This window comes from Sinocyclocheilus anshuiensis, unplaced genomic scaffold (genome assembly GCF_001515605.1).
Source record: "Sinocyclocheilus anshuiensis isolate Anshui unplaced genomic scaffold, SAMN03320099.WGS_v1.1 scaffold43, whole genome shotgun sequence".
Lineage (NCBI taxonomy): Eukaryota > Metazoa > Chordata > Actinopteri > Cypriniformes > Cyprinidae > Sinocyclocheilus > Sinocyclocheilus anshuiensis.
This window is the reverse complement of record NW_015549580.1, coordinates 1493983-1517035: the sequence shown is the minus strand read 5'-3', so window position 1 is coordinate 1517035 and position 23053 is coordinate 1493983. Positions and strand designations below refer to the sequence as shown.

General features: G+C 37.4%; 1 protein-coding gene across 3 annotated transcripts in view; it reads left to right on the top strand.

Annotated features, from left to right (window-relative positions):
* Positions 1-21002, top strand: part of LOC107657706 (hormone-sensitive lipase-like) — a 27070-nt gene extending 6068 nt beyond the window's left edge. For 2 of the 3 annotated variants that reach the window (XM_016445914.1, XM_016445915.1), the window contains 13 exons: positions 3333-3574; positions 4373-4657; positions 5609-5699; positions 5926-5952; positions 7287-7432; positions 8636-8821; positions 9493-9645; positions 12027-12171; positions 14051-14278; positions 15705-15845; positions 17282-17535; positions 18953-19213; positions 20476-21002. In XM_016445914.1, coding sequence (XP_016301400.1) covers positions 3333-3574; positions 4373-4657; positions 5609-5699; positions 5926-5952; positions 7287-7432; positions 8636-8821; positions 9493-9645; positions 12027-12171; positions 14051-14278; positions 15705-15845; positions 17282-17535; positions 18953-19213; positions 20476-20883 — 2567 coding nt within the window. In that variant the 3' untranslated portion in view covers positions 20884-21002. The remainder of the gene's footprint in view (positions 1-3332; positions 3575-4372; positions 4658-5608; positions 5700-5925; positions 5953-7286; positions 7433-8635; positions 8822-9492; positions 9646-12026; positions 12172-14050; positions 14279-15704; positions 15846-17281; positions 17536-18952; positions 19214-20475) is intronic. The other variant, XM_016445916.1, reaches the window with a different exon arrangement.
* Positions 21003-23053: the final 2051 nt, after the last annotated feature.

The following is a 23053-nucleotide window of genomic DNA, read 5'->3' as shown; positions in this document are numbered from 1 at the left end:
GAACAGGGGCTCTGTGTATTTAATGCTGCTCAATGTGAAAGCACGCAGGTGATGGAGATTTACCGCTCATTACCGAACCGGCCTTTTTGACAAGATGCGCATTAAATATCGCATGCGATTTATCGTGCAGCCCTAGTGTTCATTTGTACATCCAAACACTGAGCAAATGCCATGCTTCGCTCGTTTGCAAGCCATGATGTCTCTCGAGGAAAAAAAAATGTTGCGCTCGCCTCGCACGGTAGTAGCTCATTTTCTCATGGGCGGGCCAAATTCTCTGGGCGGGCAAAGCAGAGAAAGGGGAGGTAACCTTTCCTCGTATGACGACATAAAGGGAAGATTCCGGATTGGTCCATCTGAGCTTTCATTTTCTCAAATGCGAAGCAGGATACCCAGGGCTCGGTTTACACCTATCGCCATTTCTAGCCACTGGGAGACCATAGACAGGATAGGGGAACTCATATTAATGTTAAAAAACCTCATAAAGTGAAATTTTCATGCCATGGGACCTTTAACAGTTCTATCTGATTATTAGACAGAACTGTTAACGACGACAGTGAACAAGAGGGAGAATGTGAGCACTGTGTGCTCAGGCACTGCCGCTGTCAGCGCCGTCAAAATAAACGTCCCGCCTCGAATGCCGATATTTGAAAAATGCCAAATATCGGCCGATATATCGGCCTTGGTGATATATCGGTCGACCACTACTTTCAACATTACTAATTTATAATACAGCAGTGCTGTGACAGTTACAGGCTTACAGTGAAAGTCTATGATGGCAACACACCCCATATTGCCCTTAGACTTCCGTTGTAAGGGAATTTCTGATTTCTGAAATTGTGAGATTAATTGAAATTTATGTTCTGTTGTATTCGAGCTTAATTCATATTTAACCTAGATTTAACGTTAATTAAATCTTAATTTTGGAATGTTTTCAGGTGTCCTCGTGTTTGTTATGCTGGGAGTTTTTCATTGAGTAAAGGGATTGAGTGGTTCTCTTGCTGCACATGTTTCCATAATGAAGGATTTAGATTTTCACAAGCATGAGGTTCATTTAGTCAGTACTCTGATATCTTCTTCTCAACTGAAACCCAGCATAACTGTGAAAGTCATTTCTCAAACCTCAAGACTCAAGACTAGTTTTACACTAGTTGCTGAATTATTGTCTCTCAATGGAAGCAGTTGAGCAGGAGACAGTGACACAGTAGTATACTTGGTTTCCCATGCACAGATTAGGACACTAATCTCTCAGGGTTTGGCAGTAGTCTTTAGAATGAGGACATGGATACAAAAATGGAAGAGAATTGAGGACAGTCCTCAGTGAGAGAGGGAGATATCTTGTTTTTGCCAATGAGGGGAAGAGATCACCGCCAGTCACATGCGGGAGGTAGAGAGGCAACATTGGGATACTTTGGCAGAGGGGAAAAAGGCAGTTTGGAAAGTGTGAGAAGAGAATGAGTGGATGAATGCAGGGAGGGGTTATCTGGGGAAAAGGACAGAAAGAAAAAGGGACAGGGTATCAGGGACAGGCAGTATCTGGGGAATTAAGCTCTAAATAACACTGGAAATGTATGCAAATCGAAATGTAAGCAAAATGTTCTCTTGATGCAGAAAACTCTTTGCATTGACAAAGTAAGCACTTTGGGTTCCAACATTCAAAGCACAAACCCTTTATGCTGTTTGTTAAACATCTTTCCACCACAATGTAAAGTAAGACTGAAAGTTTCTTTAACTGTTGCTTAGGGTTTGACCACTCTTAATTGTGGGGCAGCACCCAAGTTTGGATCTGACGAAGCCATTTGGGTGATTCAGTTATTTATATTAAAAAAATGATATACTAAAGATGTATTTGCTTGCATTTTGGATGATTTTCTATGAGAACATACAAAGACTGAAGTTTTGTTTAGTGTCCTGCTATTCCTGTCATTGTCTGCTGTTGTGAAGTTGCCTGTGATTCTCTTAGTTGTCTGGTCGGTCACAGAGTACAGATTTACCTAGTCATAATCTTGTCACTGAGAGACCTTACTCACCTGTATTGTCTCTGTATCTGGCATGTCAATCCTGATCAGATAAATGTGCATGAGTGCGTGAATGACTGTACAGTAGCAGGCTGATGCCCATCCGTCACTGGTTACTCAGTAGTATGTCCTGTGAAATTGTCCACAGCCTCTGTCCCCTGTAATTTGCTCTTGTCTTTTCCTATAGAAAAAGCAAGCAATAGCAGTTTTCATAGCAGTCAGCATCTTCAAGATGAGAGTGTATCGTAATGTGTCCTGATAGAGGCTATTGGTTGTAGTTGTATGTGTGATAGTGGTAGGACCTATTAGCTCAGTATGTTTTCATAGTCACTGAACAGTAAAATAAAATAAATAAAAAAAATTTAAACAGTATTTTTGTGTTATTTAACAGTAATCATTGTAACATCCCTAAAAACGATAAATTTAATTCATTAAAAAAATTCTAAAAATATGGTTGTCTTTATAGAATATATCTTTGCATTCCCATTAGCATTTTTTTTCTTGTTTTAGACTTGTTTTAAAATCTAATAAAATGAATTGAGGTTTATGCTTAAAAAAACCTTTAGACCACTGCTGTTCAGAAGTTTCACCAAGGTGAAACCAAGGCTGCATTTATTTGATAAAAAATACAGTAAAAACAGTAATATTATGAAATATTATTATTTTTAATGACTGTTTTCTATTTTAAAGTGCAATGTATTACCGTGACTGTAAACCATGAATTTTCAGCAGCCATTAGTCCAGTCTTCAGTGTCACATGATCCTATTATTATTATTATCAATGTTAAAAAGCATTATAGAAGGTTCAAAAGAACTGAAGGAGAATAGAATATAAGGTTCAAAAGAACAGCATTTATTTGATATATATTTTTTGTAACAATTATGTCTTTAATTGTCAGTTTTGATCAATTTGATGCATCTTTGCGTTATTCTTTTCGTTCAGTATGTATTTCTTAAAAAAAAAAAAAACAGTACTACCTTTTTAACAGTAGTGTGTGTGCCCTAAAAACAAGTCCTAATATCTAATGAATTTTTTTCTAAGAATATTGATCTTGTTTTAGGGATGTTTAAATATTTACTGGAAAACATGACAAAGTACTTATGAAGAAAATTATTTTTTAAAGTGAATTGCTTTGGCTGAAGCATTTCCAGTTGATTGATCTATAAAATGTTTATAGCGCTGTTTAGAACCACAGCCTACACAAGTGCTTGGCTTTTGTCCTGAGCTTAATCACTCTATATTGGCTTTAAAGTGTGTCAGAGTATGTGCCAATTTGAAGTAATTCTTCTGTCCTCAACCCGTCTGATCCCCTTTAGTGATGGACACCAAGGCAGTATTCACTGCCTTGTATGATGTGTGTGAAGAAAATGCCAACTTCTTCTGTGGGACCACAAAGGGCCAAGCCGGGGACGCAGCCCAGCGCCTTGTGGATGCCATGACCACCATCCAGGAGCATGCCCGGAGCCTGGAGCCTGTCATCTCTGGATTCGCTGCCATCTACCACCATTTTGACTTTGATCCTCATATTCCCGCCAATGGATATCGCTCCCTTGTTAAGGTGTGTTTCTGACTGTGCAAGAGAAGTTGTGTGTTTCCTCCCTTTTTTCCTCCCTGCTAAAAATAGCTGCTCCCAGTGCATCATTTTCAACAGTTAGTCATCACAGTTAGCTGGTTTACAAACCCTGCAGTTGTTAAAGGAATAGTTCACCCAAAAACGAAAATTTGCTGAAAACGTACTCGTCCTCAGGTCATCAAAGATGAACATGTAGAGTTTGTTTCTTCATCAGAACAGGTTTGAAGAGATTTAGCATTACATCACTTGCTCACCAATGGATCCTCTGCAGTGAATGGGTGCCGTCAGAATGTGAGTACAAACAGCTGATAAAAACAACGCAATAATCCACACGACTCCAGTCCATTAATTAACACCTTGTAAATGTGAAAAGCTGCATGTTTGTAAGAAACAAATTCATCATCAAAGTGTTTTGCTTCATAAGATATTAATTGATGCACTGGAGTTGTGTGAATTACATATGGATTATTGTGATGTTTTTAAAGCAAGTGATGTAATGCTAAATTACTCTAAATCTATTCTGAAGAAGAAACAAACTCATCTATATCTTGGATGGCCTTGGGGTGAGTCAGCACAGTTTCATTTTTGGGTGAATTGTTCCTTTAAGCTAATTTCTGCTGAAGGCATGTGTCCTTGTCCTTCCCCTCTTTTCCTTTCAATGTTTCTCTCAATAAGTAGTTTTTACATTGCTCTTTCTCTCTCCTGCATGATGCATGTGCTTATGTTTTCCTGCATACACCTCCCTTCAGACCTCATCTCACTCTTTGTCGTCCTCATCTTCAGGTGGTGCGCTGTTGCCTCCTCCACATCATCCACAAAGGGCGCTATATCACATCCAACAGGCAAAGCATCTTTTTCCGTGCGAGCCATAATGCAGCAGAGATGGAGGCGTACTGTAGCGCTCTGTGTCAGCTCAGGGCGCTGCTCTATCTAGCTCAGAGACTGCTTCATGACAACAGCCACGGCAACCTTTTCTTCCAGGAGGAAAGTGGCCTCAGTCAGAGCTTCCTGAGAGAATACACCTCCATGCACAAGGGCTGCTTCTATGGCCGCTGTGTTGGATTTCAGGTGTGTTTGTTAATGAGCCCATGAGCTTGTGGCTCTCAGGATTTCATTGACAAGATTATCACATTTCTACACTTAGTGTAAGATTGAAATCTTAATGTATTTAATCTAAGTAGATTCAAAAGGTAATTAAAGGGATAGTTCCCCCAAAAATGAAAATTACCCCATGATTTACTTTTTATGATGGATGGATGCACTTTTTTGGGCTTCAAAATCTCGACCACCATTCACTGCCATTAGAAAGCTTGAAAGAGCCAGGACATTTTTTAATATAACTCCGATTGTATTCGTCTGAATGAGAAACTCCTATACACCTAGGATGGCTTGAGGGTGAGTAAATCATGGGGTAATTTTCATTTTTGAGTGAACTATCCCTTTAAGGCATAGTTTTCCCATACATGTTTTTATAATATTACAAGATAGTAATGAACGGCAATGTACATTTTAATATATATATTATAAACATACATATACATACTGCCGGATAAAGGTTTATAATAATTATAATGTTTTTTTTTTAATGTCTTTGAAAGTTTCTTATGCTCACCAAATCAAAAAATACAGTAAAAACAGTAATATTGTGAAATATTACAATTTAAAATTATTGTGTTCTATTTGAATAGATTTTAAAATATAATTTATTCCTGTGATACAAAGCTAAGTTTTTTTTTTTAGTATCAATTAAGAATTATTTACAAACATGAGCACCAAATCAGCGTTTTAGAATGAAGGCTCATGTGACACTGAAGACTGGAGTAATGGCTGTTGAAAATTCAGCTTTGCCATCACAGGAATAATTTACATTTTAGAATGTATAAAAATAGAAAACAAATTTAAGCCGTAATATTTCACAGCATTATTAATGTTTTTACTGTTAACTTATTTCTGCCATATTTTCTTATGTTCTAAGGTGAAAATTACCCACCTGAATACCTTGTTCTCCTTCCTTTCTAGTTTACTCCTGCCATCCGTCCATGCCTGCAGTCAATTGCTATTAGTCTGGTTGCCTTCGGAGACAACTACAAGAAGCATCAGTCAGGGATAGGTCAGTATAGCTGTCATGTTCAGTGTGCCCTGATAAAGCTTTTTTTTTTTTATATGCCTCTTGATTTATGTGAGCAGGTCACTGTTTCACACTTCATTATCTTTGCCAGCGTCTGCACAGCTGGTTTTCCTCTAGTGTTAATTTAAGACACAAAAGTGCAGTTGTATACACTCTGACCCGCAGAGGCATTCTAATATTGTCTCTTGTGCTCAATGCTGCACCCTAGTGGAGGCAGGAGATATTGCTCCATATGGTGAGTATCTCTCACAGAAGGCGGTATGGATGAGAGAAATCTGTGTCCTTCCCAAACCTGTCATCCATTCTGCTGGTAGATTACCCTGTTTCCTCTAGAGAGATGGTCAGTTCTTGTTCCTACTAGGGGTGGGAATATTTAGGCACCTCACAATCTGATTTCAGTTCTGGAAATCATGATCTGATTCAAAAACGATTCTTGATCTACATTTTTTTTTCTTAGTAATGAATGAGTTTACCAACTCTGAATATTAAATTGATTTGTTAATTTTTATTTCATTTCTTATATGTTTTTTTTAAATAATTACAAATTAATAATAAATTAAGAAATTGTGTGTGAAGAATTATTAACTAACTACAGCTTCAAAACATACAAGCAAATATAAAGTAATAAAAAGCAACAAAGAAACACATTACAAGCAATAAACAAAAAGTGCCTTCAGTGTCTGAGAGTGCTTTTAGTATCTGAATGTTTTCCAGATAAGCGCAGTGATGGATTTTTCTTTTTCTTATTATTGCTGTTTGATTATTACTGATGACAGACAGCATGTTTAATAGGCTGCATTCACACTAATGCACAGATCTGTTTTAACATATCAAATGCTTTGTCGTGTCCTTTAATCATGACTGTGTTTACATTAATTTAGCATCATAAAAGATGAAAGTGCATTTAACTGCTTACACAGAGTCTTGCACAGCTGCATGTACAAGAGCTATTCAGAACGGACACACACACAAAGTGCACATGAACATTTGAAAGCAGCTGTCTGTCAGTAAGTGAGTTTTGTATATATACTGCATTCAAAATGGCATAAATTATGCTTTTGTAGAACTTTTGGAGGAGGAAAAAAACACTGAAATACTGTATCTCTCTAGTGCACATGAGTGCCATTGCACATATGTAGGAAAATAGCTAAAGAGCATCTGTTCTGAAGTTTTTAGAAGCGACTCAGAATTGTGATGCATCAGATAATTTTTTTCCCTTCACACCCCTAGTTCATATGCTGAATTTTACCATGAGAACAGAAAAAAAACAAGACTGGTTACAGATCAGTTTTTAGTTCGTTTGTTTTAGTTAGTTTGTTTCAGTTTGTTTTTGTTTGTTTGTTTATTGTCTATTGACATTTGTAAATATTAAACTAATTGCTCATGCTTGTCTGTTAACTAGGTGATGCAATTTCCAGGTGGTTATCTGTGTGTTTCTGTTGATTGGGAACCAACTTTCATGTCTTACTGCTCTGTTTTACTCTAAGTATGATGCCCTGGTGTGATATGCCAGTTACTGTATGTAGACAGTCATTCATCTAACTGTCTGTTTGTCTGTGTTTCTCTCAGGTATAGCAGCAGGTTCTTTCCTGACCTCTGGGAAGTATGCCATTGACCCTGAACTGAGAGGTCAGGAGTATGAACGCATCACTCAGAACCTGGATGTTCATTTTTGGAAGACATTCTGGAACGTAACGGAGACTGAATTTCTATCAGTTAGTATTAACCATCCTGCCAGTTTTAGCTATGGCAGCACAGTTATTTGAAAGAAAATCGATTTGAAATATGATCTTCCGTTTTAAGAATAGTGCAAGGTCACATCTCAAATTGATTTTCTTTCAAATAAAAAAAAAAAACTGCATGAAAGTGAAGAAATTATGCCAGAAGCATATTATCACTGAAATAATAAAATGAAAAATAAATAAAATGAATTATATATTATATTATATTATATTATATTATATTATATTATATTATATTATATTATATTATATTATATTATATTATATTATATTATATTATATTATATTATAATATTATATATTATATTATATTATATTATATTATATTATATTATATTATATTATATATCATATATCATATCATATATCATATATCATATCATGGTATGGTATGGTATGGTATAGTAGATTAGATTAGAATATAGTATATTGTAATATATTAGATTATATTAAATTAGATTAGATTAGATTAGATTCTTTGATTTAACTGGGATTAGAAAACACTATGAATGAAAATTGAGCTGAGACTAGGATACTAAATGAACACCAGACACCTTCCAATTGTGAAATACATTGACAAAATTAAGCAAGGCTGGTTTAATAAAAAACAAAATGGCCACTGTGGTGGACAAAATTAGTTAATTTCCACCTTAGTAGAAAAAAATTCTACTTTTAAATTTAGGCCCAGTGTGGGTTCGAATAGAACTGGCTTTATTTTTACTCCGTTCACGTTTGGTTCAACTGAAAGAAGTTTTTTTTTTTAATGTTTCTAAAGTTTGAACACATTTAAAGAGTTCTGACAGCAGAGTACTGGGCAAATTTTTTTTTTTTATATCCTAGCATCAGAAATATTGCAGCTCAAATTGCAGTGAAAATATTTGTGAGAATAATCCCCAAATAAATTGTTTTGCCCTACTTTCAGTACTCAACACTCATATATCAGACATCAGAATTGTTAAAAGCAATTCCCTTGAGTAATAAAACTCTTCTGACATACAGTTACTCCTTGCACTAGTGTTTTTTTAATATAATTGACCATCTTTTGCTACAGCTGGTCAGATTGCACACTGAGCACTTATAACCTGTCCAAGTTCTCATATTGCAAAGTTCAATTCACATAGTAATTAAACTGAAATTAATCTGTGCTCTATTTCATCTCTCTCTATCTCTCTCAAGAGTCTGGTGTCTATGACGGCCACACAAGTGAAGGTGAATCGAACACTTTCTGTTCCCCCCCTGCCCTTTGACCTGCCATTGGTGACAGATCCCACCCACATGGTGACTGTGTCTCCTCCTGCAGCTCATATTGGCCCGGGGCCTGTGCAGATGAGATTGATCTCATATGAGCTGAGAGAAGGACAGGTACAACAGTTCACACTGATGTCATTGACAGTCTTAATTAGTCTTGAATCATAATTGTCTCTCGCTTAAGTCTCTTCTTCCTTCTCCTCCTCCACCTCACAGAAGCTCAAGCATGAACTTTTCATTTTCATAATTTGAATTCTCTGTTCTTCAAAGAGAGTCAATTTTCCACTCTACATGCTCTTATCTTGTCAATAAATAAATAAATATGCACAGATACCGAGGAATGAATAAAAGCACCGCCAGTCGTAATGAGGTGTGCTTAGCTAAATAAAGTGGTTGAGCTTGACTCTTTCTCCTTTTATCCTTTACTTAAAGCCCTTTAATTCCTGATATACCTCTTGGTGTCATGGGAGGACTTGAATTGGTTGCAGTATAGATGACTTGGTGTAATGGTGCTTAAAAAAGCCTATTTGACTTTGCTTAAGACCCTTTGAACTCATATTGATCCAGCTGTAGCGTAAATGTGTTTAAGAACCACACGTCCGTAGCATTTAATTACTCGTCTCTTGTCTAAATGAGAGCTTTTGCCTTTGTGTGGGGCATAGAGCTTCAAAGAGATTCTAAATAAGGATTGTTCAGGAAGCTGTGTTGTAATGAAATAATCTTTTAAAATTTTTATTATGTTGCTCTCCATTGTTATGGTGCTTATAGTCCATTTGTGTCTTCAGGACAGTGAGAAATTACTAGCACTGTGTCGCTCAGAGGGGGGCCAGATATCTCTTTCTTTGGGCCTGAAGACGAAGCGCAGTCCTCCTTCCCCATGGCTGGTGTTGCACTTCCACGGAGGAGGCTTTGTGGCACAGACTTCCAAATCACATGAGGTATCTTTTTGTCTCTTTCTCCTTATACTTCCTATACACACCCTTTCCATCCATCCTTGAATAATGCAGACCAGTTACTTTTGCTCCTGATGAAAAAAATATAGAATTGTAGACTTATTTTAATTATTTCCTAGACTTATCTAGGAACCAGAATATCTTGGAGGTGGGAATACATAACAGTGAAAACAGTGTAACACACATAATGTATTGCTATTTAATATGTGATTTTAAAAAAATCATTAAGACCGTCCCACAGTTGTTTACTAATGTGATATCAGTGTCAGTACCTGGTATGAAATTATATTAGTAATATATGTGACCCTGGACCACAAAACCAGTCATAAGGGTAAATTTTTTCGAAAATGAGATTTATACATCATCTGAATAAATAAGCTTTCCATTGATGTATGGTTTGTTAGGATAGGAGAATATTTGGCCGAGATACAACTATTTGAAAATCTAGAATCTGAGGGTGCAAAAAAATAAAAATATTAAGAAAATTGCCTTTAAAATTGTCCAAATGAAGTTCTTAGCAATGCATATTACTAATCAAAAATTAAGTTTTTATATATTTATGGTAGGAAATTTACAAAATATATTCATGGAACATGATCTTTACTTAATGTCCTAATGATTTTTGGCATAAAAGAAAAATCTATAATTTTGACCCATACAATGTATTTTTGGCTATTGCTACAAATATACCCCAGCAACTTAAGACTGGTTTTGTGGTCTAGGGTCACATATGTAGAAAAATCAAGATAATGAATTCTTCTCTGATTCATATTTGTCCACTGTTGGTCATTATTAGAGGACAATTAAAATGTGCTTTAATGAGAGGTTATTTTCTGAACATCCACAGAGACAAAAGTACCCATAGTTGAAGAAACACCAAGATACTACAGTATATAGAGCTTCTCTTAACCCTTAGATTCATCTTATCCTTGTGACTTGAGTTGCTCATGGCATAATTTCTTTGAATTTTAAATACTTTAATACTTTAGACATTAACTGCAGTCACCCAGGATCCCACCTCTATGTCTGAACATTCATTCAGTGGTTTTAAATAGTGCCTCTTCTGTTGAGTATTATGCAGAGCAGCTTCTTGGCAAGCGGAGTAAGATATTGGTCATTTGCGTTCAATTGTGTCCAGTGTCTTGTGCAAAGTATGAGACCGCTTGCTCTGTTAAAGTATCATATTATCACCGCTCTCATGCAAAATTCACCTTCACGTCACAAACACTCACCAGCGGGAGCCTGCGTTCTCGACACAATGCATTAGCTGCTTGAGCGAACGCTACTCAACAATGGACACATTGATATGAGATGTAACTGGCAGTCAGAGCAACATCTTGTGATGCCTGTCAGCACACATCATGTTTTTAAACTACAAAACAAAACTGAGAGAGGGAGACAAAATGGTAGAGACTGAAATATCTGAGAAGAAATATTCACATTCCCAAGTGTTTTCTCTTACGTAAATGCATGATGAGGTGCCGTCAGGCGTGTATTCAGGGTGACAGAAGCTACTTGAAGTGAACATTTAGTGTTGAGGACCATAATTCAGGCTCTTTGCAGCAGTGCAGTCACACTGAAACCACTGTCTTAAAGCTGCCTTAAAGATGTCAGGATTCAGAGAGGAATTAGGGGTGTGAGCTGGGAAAGCAGTTCAGGATTTGAAAATGTGGATCTTTGCCATCAGCCAGCAAAATGCTAGAACTACTTCATTGACACACCTGTGAAATAAAGCCATAATTTAATGTCATTAGATGTACTACATTTGAGGAAAAACTTGCTTCTCAACCACTAATAAATTACGCTATAGAAATATGCATGATGTGTAATATAAATTCAATTTGGACAAACTTCATCCGTCATTGTATTGCTTTTTGCATACTGTATAGTAGGTAGGTAGCCATATTCAGACTCGGAAGAAAAAAGTATGGTATTATTGAGGATTAGGACCCATCAGTTGAGAGATTAAATTAAGGTAAAACGGGCAATTAAATGCTAAACATTAAAGTCGAGAAATTGTGACCAATTTGTCTTCCCTATTGTGACTAGAAAAATGAAGGGCAGGACTTGATTTTTGTTCATAAGGAATTGGTTGGATCTTAGAAAGTGGGAGTTGCAAACTAAATGGAAGCAGATCTGAATGTAGGTTTGCAGTTAGTTGTCGAGTGAGAGGTTGCTGGAGGGGAGGGAATGAAACCAAACGAATACCACACGCTCTATAAAGTAAGAAAAACAAAGGGAAGATGGAACTAAACCTGGAAATCCTGGTATGGATTTTCTGCAATATCTAGGAATTCTAAACCCTAAAAATGAAGCAATTTTAATTCTTCATTTGTATGTGTGTCTCTCTCTCTCTCTCCCTCCAGCCATATCTGAGGAGCTGGTCCCAAGACCTGAATGCCCCCGTCCTTTCGGTGGACTATTCTCTGGCCCCCGAGGCCCCGTTTCCTCGGGCTTTGGAGGAATGTTTCTATGCCTACTGCTGGGCCATCAAGAACCACAACCTGCTAGGTGAGAGGAATAGTTATGCTTCCTAATCCCTTGATATCAGTGATTCATATGTGTTCTTAAAGTTGCTATGAAACGAAAGTAACGACAGGTCTTTTCTTCCATATTGTGATGTACATCAGAGTGTAACAGCTTATTGAAAAAGAAAAAATATTGGGCGGGCATTAGGTTCTGTTGGATTTTGAGATGCGGATGTTGCACTCAATAGTGGAGGCAGATGAATGTGAACTTGCAGGGGTTTAAGCAGACTAAATTATTGGAGAAGTCTGGCATACGTTAACAGAAAAGAAGTCTTGTCGTTTTCACTGGAAGGTCCAGTTATGACATTTTGATTAAATATTGTGAGGAAAAAATAGGGTGAATTTCCATTTCATGCTGATTTTAAGCTTTTATGCCTTTATACACTTTATGCTTTTAGGACGTTATGCTTTATACAGTATGCACTAACCCTTGTTCACTTTCAGTGGGAAGTGGCAGCACTCGTCAACCCTTTTTTTTTTTGCAAGAATGTTGCCACTTTGTCATGCAAGACTGCTGTCTTTTTTGAGGTTGACATTCTGTCAGGGCTGGGGATGAAGGATGGAGCGAGGACTCAATATTGCAGGAAGATAAGGGCTTTATTAAAAGCAGAAACAAAACAAACAAAAACTACCCCGTAGGGGAAAAAACAGCTGGCAACTTGACTGGCTGGCAGGACAAGGCACACGACCGGGAACATTCGACAACGAACTCACCCAGGACTGCAAACACAAGGACAATAAATAGAGAGCAAATGAGGAGGGTAACGAGGGAACACATGTGGGGCAAATTAACCAATAATCAGGTAACAAGATGGGTGGGGTCAAGACAATTGACATGAGAGCACATGGCACACAGGAAACAAAGTCAAAAGCCAAGTGCTCACACAAAAACAAACACAAGCACATGGCCAGCAAAACAATCACAAGCCATGTGCTTGAACAAAACAAGACACGAACACGCAGCTAATGAGAAAACTCATAAGCTGCGTGTTCACACAAGACAACAAGAAAAGCACGCGGCTGAACACAAACCGCGTGCTACACAATACACAACACACATAGACAAAAGAGCGCACGGCCGAGCGAACTCGAGACCGCACGCTCACACAACCATGAAAACAATGACATGACGCGAGTGTCAGGGCTCTGTCACAAAACCATGAATTACACTAGACCGAAGTGACAGAACCCTGACACATTCACCCATCGGAGGTGACAAAACCTGCAAAAAAAAAAAGGTTCCCTCCAGAATGCCAGATCACATTTTATGGAGAAATATTTTATTTTATGGATTTAATTTTGTTAGTTCTATTATCACTTTAATGAAACACGGAATGCAATATTTACAGTAATTGCATCATCCATCTCCCAGACTGCTTCTTAAATTATTAATTCAATTTTTTCGACATTGTGTCATTCAGTCATTTGATTAGTCCTTAAGAAAGCTGATTAAAGTACAAGACAAGTGAAATCAGTCGATTTGACAATCTGTCATACTGTTGTGCTGTGCTGGTGTCGAGATCCCACAGGGAACATAGACGCCTATTAAAACTCAGCTCACACTCGGCCTGACTACAGCAGCGTAAACATATTCATCATTCAGTGTTCTCTCACCTCTGCTATCTATCTCAGGATCATGACGCAGATCACACGCTGCTAATAATTCTCTTTGGGTGTCTCTGGTGTGAAAACCATGCCAGAGTGCCTCAGATCAGTGCAAAAAAATTTAACCTCATTTGAAGTTGAAAATAATAGAGTGTATTTATCTTGATTCTCACTCATTTTTTATTTGATCTATTGCACACTTAATTTTCTGGTCCGCTCCTTCCTAAATCTCTTCTGTTGGTCTTTCTCCTCCTCAGGTTGGACCGGTGAGCGTGTGTGTTTGGCCGGTGACAGCGCAGGAGGAAACCTGTGTGTGACCGTGTCGATGCGGGCCGCTGCTCACGGTGTGCGCATGCCGGATGGCATCGTCGCCGCGTACCCCGCCACCCTGCTCACCGTGTACGCCTCACCATCCCGCCTGCTCACCCTCATGGACCCTCTGTTGCCCCTCAGTGTGCTCGCACGCTGCCTCAGTGCTTACGCAGGTCAGTCTGGAGCCGTAATAGGATTTTATGACAAATAGTGCTGTGTTGGGACTCAGGTTATTAGCGAGCTGGAATGGTCAGGTCCAATGTGTAATTTATCGCTGGTAAAAGTTTAGCATATTCGTAATTTAGGGAGTGTAGACACCTTAATGATGATGAGTGATTTCAACAAGTAAAGTTAAGTGAAGGCACACGTGTCAGGAATAGATTAATAGGTTTGTATTTTATTATAAATGATTCGATTAGTAGTGTTTTCAATCATAGTAATGGTGAAGTCAAATCGGTGGCCCACAGCTTGTATTTTCTTTCCTCTGCAGGTGAGCTAATGCAATGTTGTCTTTGTGTTATAGTAGTACTGGATATTTAAAATCTTCTGTTCTGATACTTTCTCAGAGAACAGTGCAGCAAATTAAGTTAAAATGCTTCTATTTTGCATTTTTATCATATAAGTGCTCTGCTGAAAATCCTTGACCTAATTTGGTGTTCCATGTTAAAAAAATGACCAGCCTTTTAAAAATGGCTTAATCTCTCATTATGCTGTATTATCACAAAGTCTTGGATTTAATCTTTTTGTCATCTTGTTTTTATTTTTTATATAGCACAGGTTTTGTATTTCTTTTGTATTCACTCAAAATCTGAGGTTCATTAACTCAGATCAGTGGGGCCTACAATCAATCATTTCCAAAAATAAATGCAAAACCTGTGCTCATTGAAAGAAAACAAGTTGATAAAAAGATTGAAACAAATATTTGGTAATAATATAGCATAACCAGGAATTTTGTAGGCTGGTGATTTTGTAACACAAGTTCCCAAAAAAATCCCCCAAAATTACCAATAATTATATTATTAGTACAAAAATTATCAAACATTTTTTGGAAAGTTGTTATACCCTGTTTGAGCAAAGTCTGTACAATGCGGCAACATTAACTAACATTTTCTGGAAAAATTAATTAATCTCCAGGTCAAAATAACTGAAATACAACATGAGGGATAATATATATTTTTTGAGATTGTAAAATCAGAATATCTTAGCTTTTGGTTTCTTGCCTTTTTGCTTTAATGGCAGCTCTACAGGTTTTTTGTACAAATTCATTCATATGCATTTCTCAAATTTGCTGATTTCACTAATGACCTAGAAATAAAGAAGAATTTCTTGCCATTTTACATCATTGTATTATTTTGTAAAAAATGTTTTGCTTGTTTTAAAAAGGTTTTATTTTGTTTAAAAAATGTTTACTTTTGAGATTTAATGTTTTATTTAATTTTTTTACTTGTTTTTATTAATTGATTGTATTCGTTGTTTTTTATTAATGTAAAAATATTTTTTATTTAATTTTGTTTGATTCCCAGACTTTCAATTTGGATTTTGTTTTGACCCCTACTTTGTTATTTGCTTTTCCCCTTTGTCCTTCTCTGCTGTGTGCAGGCACAGATCCACAGGTGGAGAAGCAGGTGGAGAAGGTGAGCACTTTCAGCATGGTGAGGAGAGATACTGCTCTGCTGCTCCGAGACTTCAAACAGGGGGCTTCCAACTGGATCCATGCACTGCTGGACAGAGGGAGTGCAGGTACCTGTATATGAGAGAGACGTATTGTATTTTCTAACTCACCATGCTGAGTGTCTAAATGACATTTATCAATATGTCTTTTTATGATTATAATCCCTCCACACACTGATGATGATGCCTTTGTAATAGTGCAGCTGGCTAATTATTTGATCTGTTTTAATTAGGTTTAAATTAACGCATACGAAGCCCTCGTAGCGCTCTTCTTTGCTTCATATAATTGGCTCCATGGTGATAATTGCCATTTGTTCAGAGCTATATGTGGTAGCTTCTCTAACTCACTCTCCAGCTTGTGTTGCGTGACCCACAGATAGTGTTGTGGAAAGTGGTTCTTCTGAGCATGTGCAGACTGAATGCTCCTGAATGGAGGCCCCAGTTCAGTCTGCATCCGTCATTTAAGCAGGCTGATGAATCATACCTGGAGGTCTAATATATGGACATTGGGGAATTGCCTATGGTGCCACAACCCCATGAAATTTTTATTGCGATTTTGATTGCATAGTCGCACAGCTGAACTGAAAATCTGATAATAACCATCTCAAACAAAGCTCTTTGCAATGGCTTCACATACTCTGTTGTGCCAAATGCCCGTCGGTTTAATTCAATGGTTTAAATGGACTATCAACCCCAGATCTCATGTAATTTGAGTTTATTAACTCACACCGAGAAGGAAAGAGTAGGGCTGTGCAGGATGTCAATACAGTGTGTCTAAAAGGCATCATTAGTGTGGTGGTGTCACACAACACAAAGCATTCTGATTGCCTCATGATGGCCATGAATTCATTATTCACTATACTAACATTGCTGAGAATAGTTTTTCACAAGATTATGGCTATGAGCAATACAGCTGTGTTGTAGCTGGTATGTCCCTTTGTTGTATGAGTTTATGTCTCTTTGTATGGTAGTTTAAGGGGTCCTAATATTTTACTGAGTGTCTGTTTAATGCCACACACACACTTCACATCAGCCAGTCACATGCCTTACCTCTCCCTGGCAACTGTTTCCTCGCCAACAGCCTCCACCAATGTCTGTGTGAGGGTCTTTGTAAACCCCCACCCCTTGTGCTTAAAATTCCTACCCTGTGCCCATTTGTACTCCTTTTACACAGTTACTTACTTTCTCATTTTGCATATTTGCATTAAGAAATGTTTATGATCTCTGTATGAGATTTTTATGAGGAATTTCCTTTCTTCTGAACTTGCTTTGGGAATTCAGAATTACCTTAGTTTCGTGGTTTTGTTTTTCTGCCTTCACATTTTGGGCCTGTTAATATCTCATGTAGACATTTATCTAACTAAACAATAACATGAGAGCATCATTAGTCAATATATGTGATTATAAAACATCTGTATATCCAGAATGACCTTGAAATGACATCTTTTGTTAAAATAACCACTAAAAATGACCTAAATATTTACTCTTCTCCTTTTACCTTTTAGACTCTGTGAGAAAGAGCGTTTCAGAAGCGTCTCTGACCTCTCCTCATGCAGACCCTCCGGTGTCTGGCAAGGCATCTGAATACTCCCTTGAGAAAGGGTCTCTGAAGAGCCAGACGTGCCAGGACTTGGGCACGCACACTAACAGCGGTGCCAGCAACGTACAGAAAAATGCCAGCCAGACTGCCAACCACCTTAGCACCACCACAGTCAACCACAACTCCATCCTTGACATCACACTGACACCCGAGAGCAAGGTACAGCTCCTCATTTAGTGCTTTAGAAGGGTTTAATCAAATTCAAAGCTCCCGTGGTGTCGAAGTTCTCTCTTTTACAGATTGCAACAGTGAGTCATATTAATCAACAGGCTGATTTGCATTCTACTAGGATGCCAATCTCTGCTACACAGCATCCATCAGGCTGTTTTTTATGGCTTTATGAGTGTGTGAAACATATGCCAATATTTGCGCTGATTAATTTGCTATCTAGAGTAAGAATGACCTAGCCTTCAACAGTTTAACAGTGTTGCTTAAATCATAGTCAAACATAACATTTAAATAACAGACAGTCCCATTGTTAGTAAGAATCTGGTATGTTTGCTGGAGTGCAGCACAGATGTTCATAAAGAGTATCAAATTGCCATTGGTGGCAGAAAAACAGGAGTTTGTTATGCCATAATTAGCATTAGAGTCAGGCTGTCTAATACACAGAATTAACTGGCCTCTTAACACTGGCTGATTTTAATAGCTTGCAGTAAATTGTTGTTCTGGTTATTTCAGTCCGGCACACTCTGGGCAAATAAATCACTTGGGGGTTCTTTTTGTCTAGTTGTGCAACTCTGATAAAGTGCAAAGGATTATGCTGCAGTGATGTCACTTTGCATGCCATTGTTCAAGTTTGTGTTAAAATCCCGCAGAGAATCCCATGATATGATGACGTCAGATGGGTGAATAATTGCAGGATTTGAAATGCTAATTTTTGCTGCTTGGTTCAAATGAGTCATCTCAGCTTTTCCTGAACCCATTCTTCCACATTCCTTACTAATATGCACTGTCCTATATAACAAATGGAATAACTAAAAAAGTTTTTTTTTCTTACATGTATATAGAAATTTTAATAAATATATATGTGAATTTATATATGATTTATATTATACATGTATTTATAATTATACAGCTAATATACCATAAGTTGTTTTAAAGAAATTAATATTTTTAATACAGCAAGAAAGCATTAAAGTGATGAAAAGTAAAATACATTTTATAATGTTACAAAATATTTATATTTAAAATAAATTCTGTTAATTTGAACCTTATATTGATCAAAGAATCCTGAAAAAAAATTATCACTGTTTCCACAAAAAGCTGTTTTTAACATTGATAATAATAAGAATTTGAGCAGCAAATCAGTATATTATAACGGTTTATGAAGGACCATATGATGCTGAAGACTAGAGTAATGGCTGCTGATAATTCAGCTTTGACAGGAATAAATTTCTTAATAATAATTTTAATAAAATATTTAATATAATATAATTAAAATAGAAAACTGTTGTTTAAGCCTATAAATGGTGGCGTAAATAATAAATAAAAAAAAATAATCTGTCGTTGATCCAACCTTATCACCTCAGGTTCATATCTTATTGACCTCCATTTACTTCCACCTCTCTCCTAGCCGGAGGATGTGAGTTTCTTCCTCTGCAAAGAAGTAGATCCCTCAGTATCAGAATCCTTTTCATCTGTGGCCATTCCGCCCCCTGGTGGTGAGGAGGACTCTGAGAAACCCCGGGAGTTTCCAGAGGGCTTTGAGCCTCTGCGGTCAGAGCAATTAGCAGAGATGAACATGCAGAGTTCTCCCATTGTCAGAAACCCCTACATGTCCCCCCTTCTGGCTCCAGACAGCATGCTAAGGGGACTACCTCCCATACACATAGTGGTAAGTGTGACCAAAGTCTTTTACAATTGATGAATTTAAGAATTTAAGATGGTGGAATAATTTTCAGGAAGAGAAACTGATTTCAAGTGGTGTATAAAGCCATACTCAAGTAAAAGTACAAGTAAATGCAAAATGGAAAAAAAGCAAATAAATATATATATAAAATGTTCATACACAGCTCAAGTAGCAAGATTGTGTTCAGTTTTAACACTTTCTTCCATTTTGTATTTTTGGGTAAGAAAACTGCAGCACTTCATCCGGTAGTGTCTTTCATTCCAACATAAGAAAACATTACTGGAATCTGCATCTGAAATAGCATTTAGATGTATTTACACAGTTTATGTATCTCAGAGGGGACATGGATGCATTTAAACTGCAGTTACAGATGCATAAATAGGCCTAATGTTTTGTTTTTAACATAAAGCGTTGAATACTGATATTTGAAATAATTTAAAACATGAAAAAAAATAGTCTGACCTTTGTTTGGAACTATTTTCGTTGGCAAAATTTAGCAAAAACAAGCAATATTATGTCTAAATGTAAGTCACTTATTGCTTTACTGAACTTGAATAAAAAGATTATTAAATGTGTTCATGCTGATATCTGCAGAAAAACGGTACTCTTTGTGTGATATAGATTAAGTAAACTATATTAAATTATATAAATATAAAAAGCATACAGAACCATTTTTGCCGTCTACAATTTAGAATACCTTGAATTTTGAGTTTTAATAGACTAATAAATCAATGTGCTTGCACTCTGTGTGTGATCTGGTGATATAGCCTACTTGAAAATGTCAGATCACACATCATTACAACAACACTTACCATATTATCGCAGACAATGCTGTATCGCACACCCCAGACTCGACTTGAGTGGAAAATTAATCATCTGCGGTTGTGCGCGCACTTGTTTGCACATGAGCAAAGGTGTTTTTAGGAGTCTAACTTGCAATCGCAAGACCACTGATTTGTCAAACCTGCTTTCCTGCAGTCCATGTTCTTCTTACTTCTGACTATTTTATAGTAAGTAACGAATATGCTTCGGGGAAATGTATCGGAGTAAAAGTATACATTTTAATTAGGAAATGTAGTGGAGTAAAAGTAAAAGTTGGCTGAAATATAAAAACTCAAGTAAATTACTTCGTTACATTACACCACTGCTGATTTCAAATGTTTTCATTCATGTCATAAACTCTTATTTTGTCTGTCTTGTGTCTGAGACTCTTTTTTTTGCCATCTGTCTCATCCCTCTTTTTTCAGGCCTGTCATCTGGACCCCATGCTGGACGACTCTGTGATGTTTGCCAAAAGGCTGCGAAATGTCGGTCAGCCAGTGACCCTATGTGTCGTGGATGACCTTCCTCATGGCTTCCTTAGTCTGTCACAGCTCTCGAGGGAGACTCGGGAAGCTGCTAACGTATGCATGGAGCGAATCAGGGATGTCTTCACCATGAAAGACCCTCCCCCAGAGCTGCGCAAGCACCGCAAACTGGAACGGACCAACCAGAAGCCTTCTGCTACCAAAAGAGACCACACTCAGCTTTTGAAAGAGGTCGTGCAGAAGGAGGAGGGGTTATTTGTTATAGGAGGGGCTCCTGTTGTGAATGAGGATGGGCTTGCTGATTTTTACCCTCCCACTAAATCTGAAGCTGAAAAGATTCCAGCTTAGATTTGGGCCTGGTTCCGTTCTGAATGATACCAAAAGAGATACATGTGGGTTGGAGTAAGGTCATATTATTTGAATAACACCGTTATTATAGTGGATAAGAGTCTAGAGAGAAAAATAAAGGAATTAACCAGCTATTAAATGAAAACTTATGAAAAGACACTATTAAGTATTTAGTTTAAAGTTCAAATTAGAACACCTCAAGCTTTATTACTCAGATGTGGTTGCATAAACATGCACTCCCTTTACATATTTACCACCTTGCCTTTTGTTGCATTATACCAGCACAAAAACTAATATCCTGCCGTGTACAGAAACATCCCAGCACATAATCGTCATTGAAAGACATTACAAATGGATGTATAAACCCAAACCTCACTCCTTATAGCACTAACTGTTCTTATATGTTAATGAAATCGGTCTACAAACTGTGATTTAATATAATACCTGTGTGCTACAATTTAAACTCCGTAGAATGCATTGCTGCTAGGCATACTGGGACTAACTGACAAAAGCATAAAAAAAGCATAAAAGCTAACATTAATGGTTGAATTTTTTCTTTATAGTAGCTTTTGAATTATTTATGACACCGAATTATAATAGGGTGTTACTGTGTATGTTAATCACCCTTTATTAATCGACCTGCCTCTTGGCTCCTAGAGGATGTCCTGTGTGGGTAGCAGTTGAATGGGATTTCTGATGCTGCTTTGTCCTCATAGAGTTCAATGATTATTAAATGCAATGAATCATGATCAGATTTCCACAAGTGTTCTGTGGAAGGAAAGCTCAAGTTACACAAAACACGACACCGAATTTGTGATATAGTGTTACTTGTGTTGTATGGCTGTATGATTATATCTTGAAGAACATTTCAGCTATTTTTGTCCAAACAATGAAAACCAGTGGGGTCCAAAGAAAACCAACATGGAACCACATTGATTTTTATTGCATGGGCAAAAACACAAAACAATGAAACTCACAGTTTTGGAATGACACGAAGGTGTGTAAATAATGCCAGAATTGGCATTATTTGGATGAGTTTCCCTTTTAAGTTTCAAGTGGTGTTGAAGTGGCATAATTTGATTAAGATTTGTTTGTTCATTATAATCATACTATAATTACATTTATCTGTTAGATTAGATTACTTGTCAAAAACACAAGAATATTTATATATATACATACTGATTTGAAAACTGGACAAGAGCTTAGAGGGGGAAGAAAACATGGACTATACCTCTCTATCACTGCCTTTCCCTCTTGGTCGTTCTCTGACATGTCAATGCAAGCTTCTGTTATTTTTCCATATCCCTTGTTTCTTCAGTCAGTTTGTTTCCCTCTGTTAACAATCGTATCGTCTGTCCCTGTGCACACTGACCCATTTTGAGTGCACTCTTCAATTCTCACCCAGCCCGTCCTAGAGGTATTTTAAGCAGACTCCCTCAACACCCAGCAACCTTGAGCCAATGAAATCTTTCAGTCTGCACATGTGTGATACATACCGCTGTGAAAGCATGTCTCTATTTGAATCAGGTCGCCTCTTTCTCAGGCACTAATTGACTCTATTGAGTCTCCGAAAAAATAGCCAATGTTTTGCCATAAAGTTTATTAGTGCTGTATGGGAGGATTGGGCCTTTGTGTGCACAGCTTTGCTGGGTGACAGTGGCCTGAACTCCCACAGTGTGTTTATATAGCGCACATATCCTATTTAAAGTATTGTCAACTTTATTATTGAAACAACGATCAGTTATAACTCCACTTGCTGTCATTATAAGATTTGCTCAGCTAAGTGGCACAGCCCGACATGTCTTTTGGGACTTTATATATTCCCATCAAAGGCCTCTTTTTTATCGGTGTGTCTATGATTGGATTAAGCCTGAACTATCTGCTGAGAGTAAACAATGCTCCATCTACTGCTGATTGCAGCATTTGAGAGTTGGTTTATAAGAGTCACGATATAAAAAGATTTGCTTGCTTGCTCTTTTCACCGTGTCAGAGCTGTTCCTTTCTGGTGACAGATTTGAAATACCAAATCTTGGTTACTCTGCCGTTTTTGTTGGAGTGCGTATGTTACACATGTCTAGTCATCTGTGCTTCTGGGTATTTTTGTCAGCTGGTTCATGTTTCAGTCAGTTTGGTTCTGTATGTGCATGCCGGTTGTGTTCAGAAACTTGTT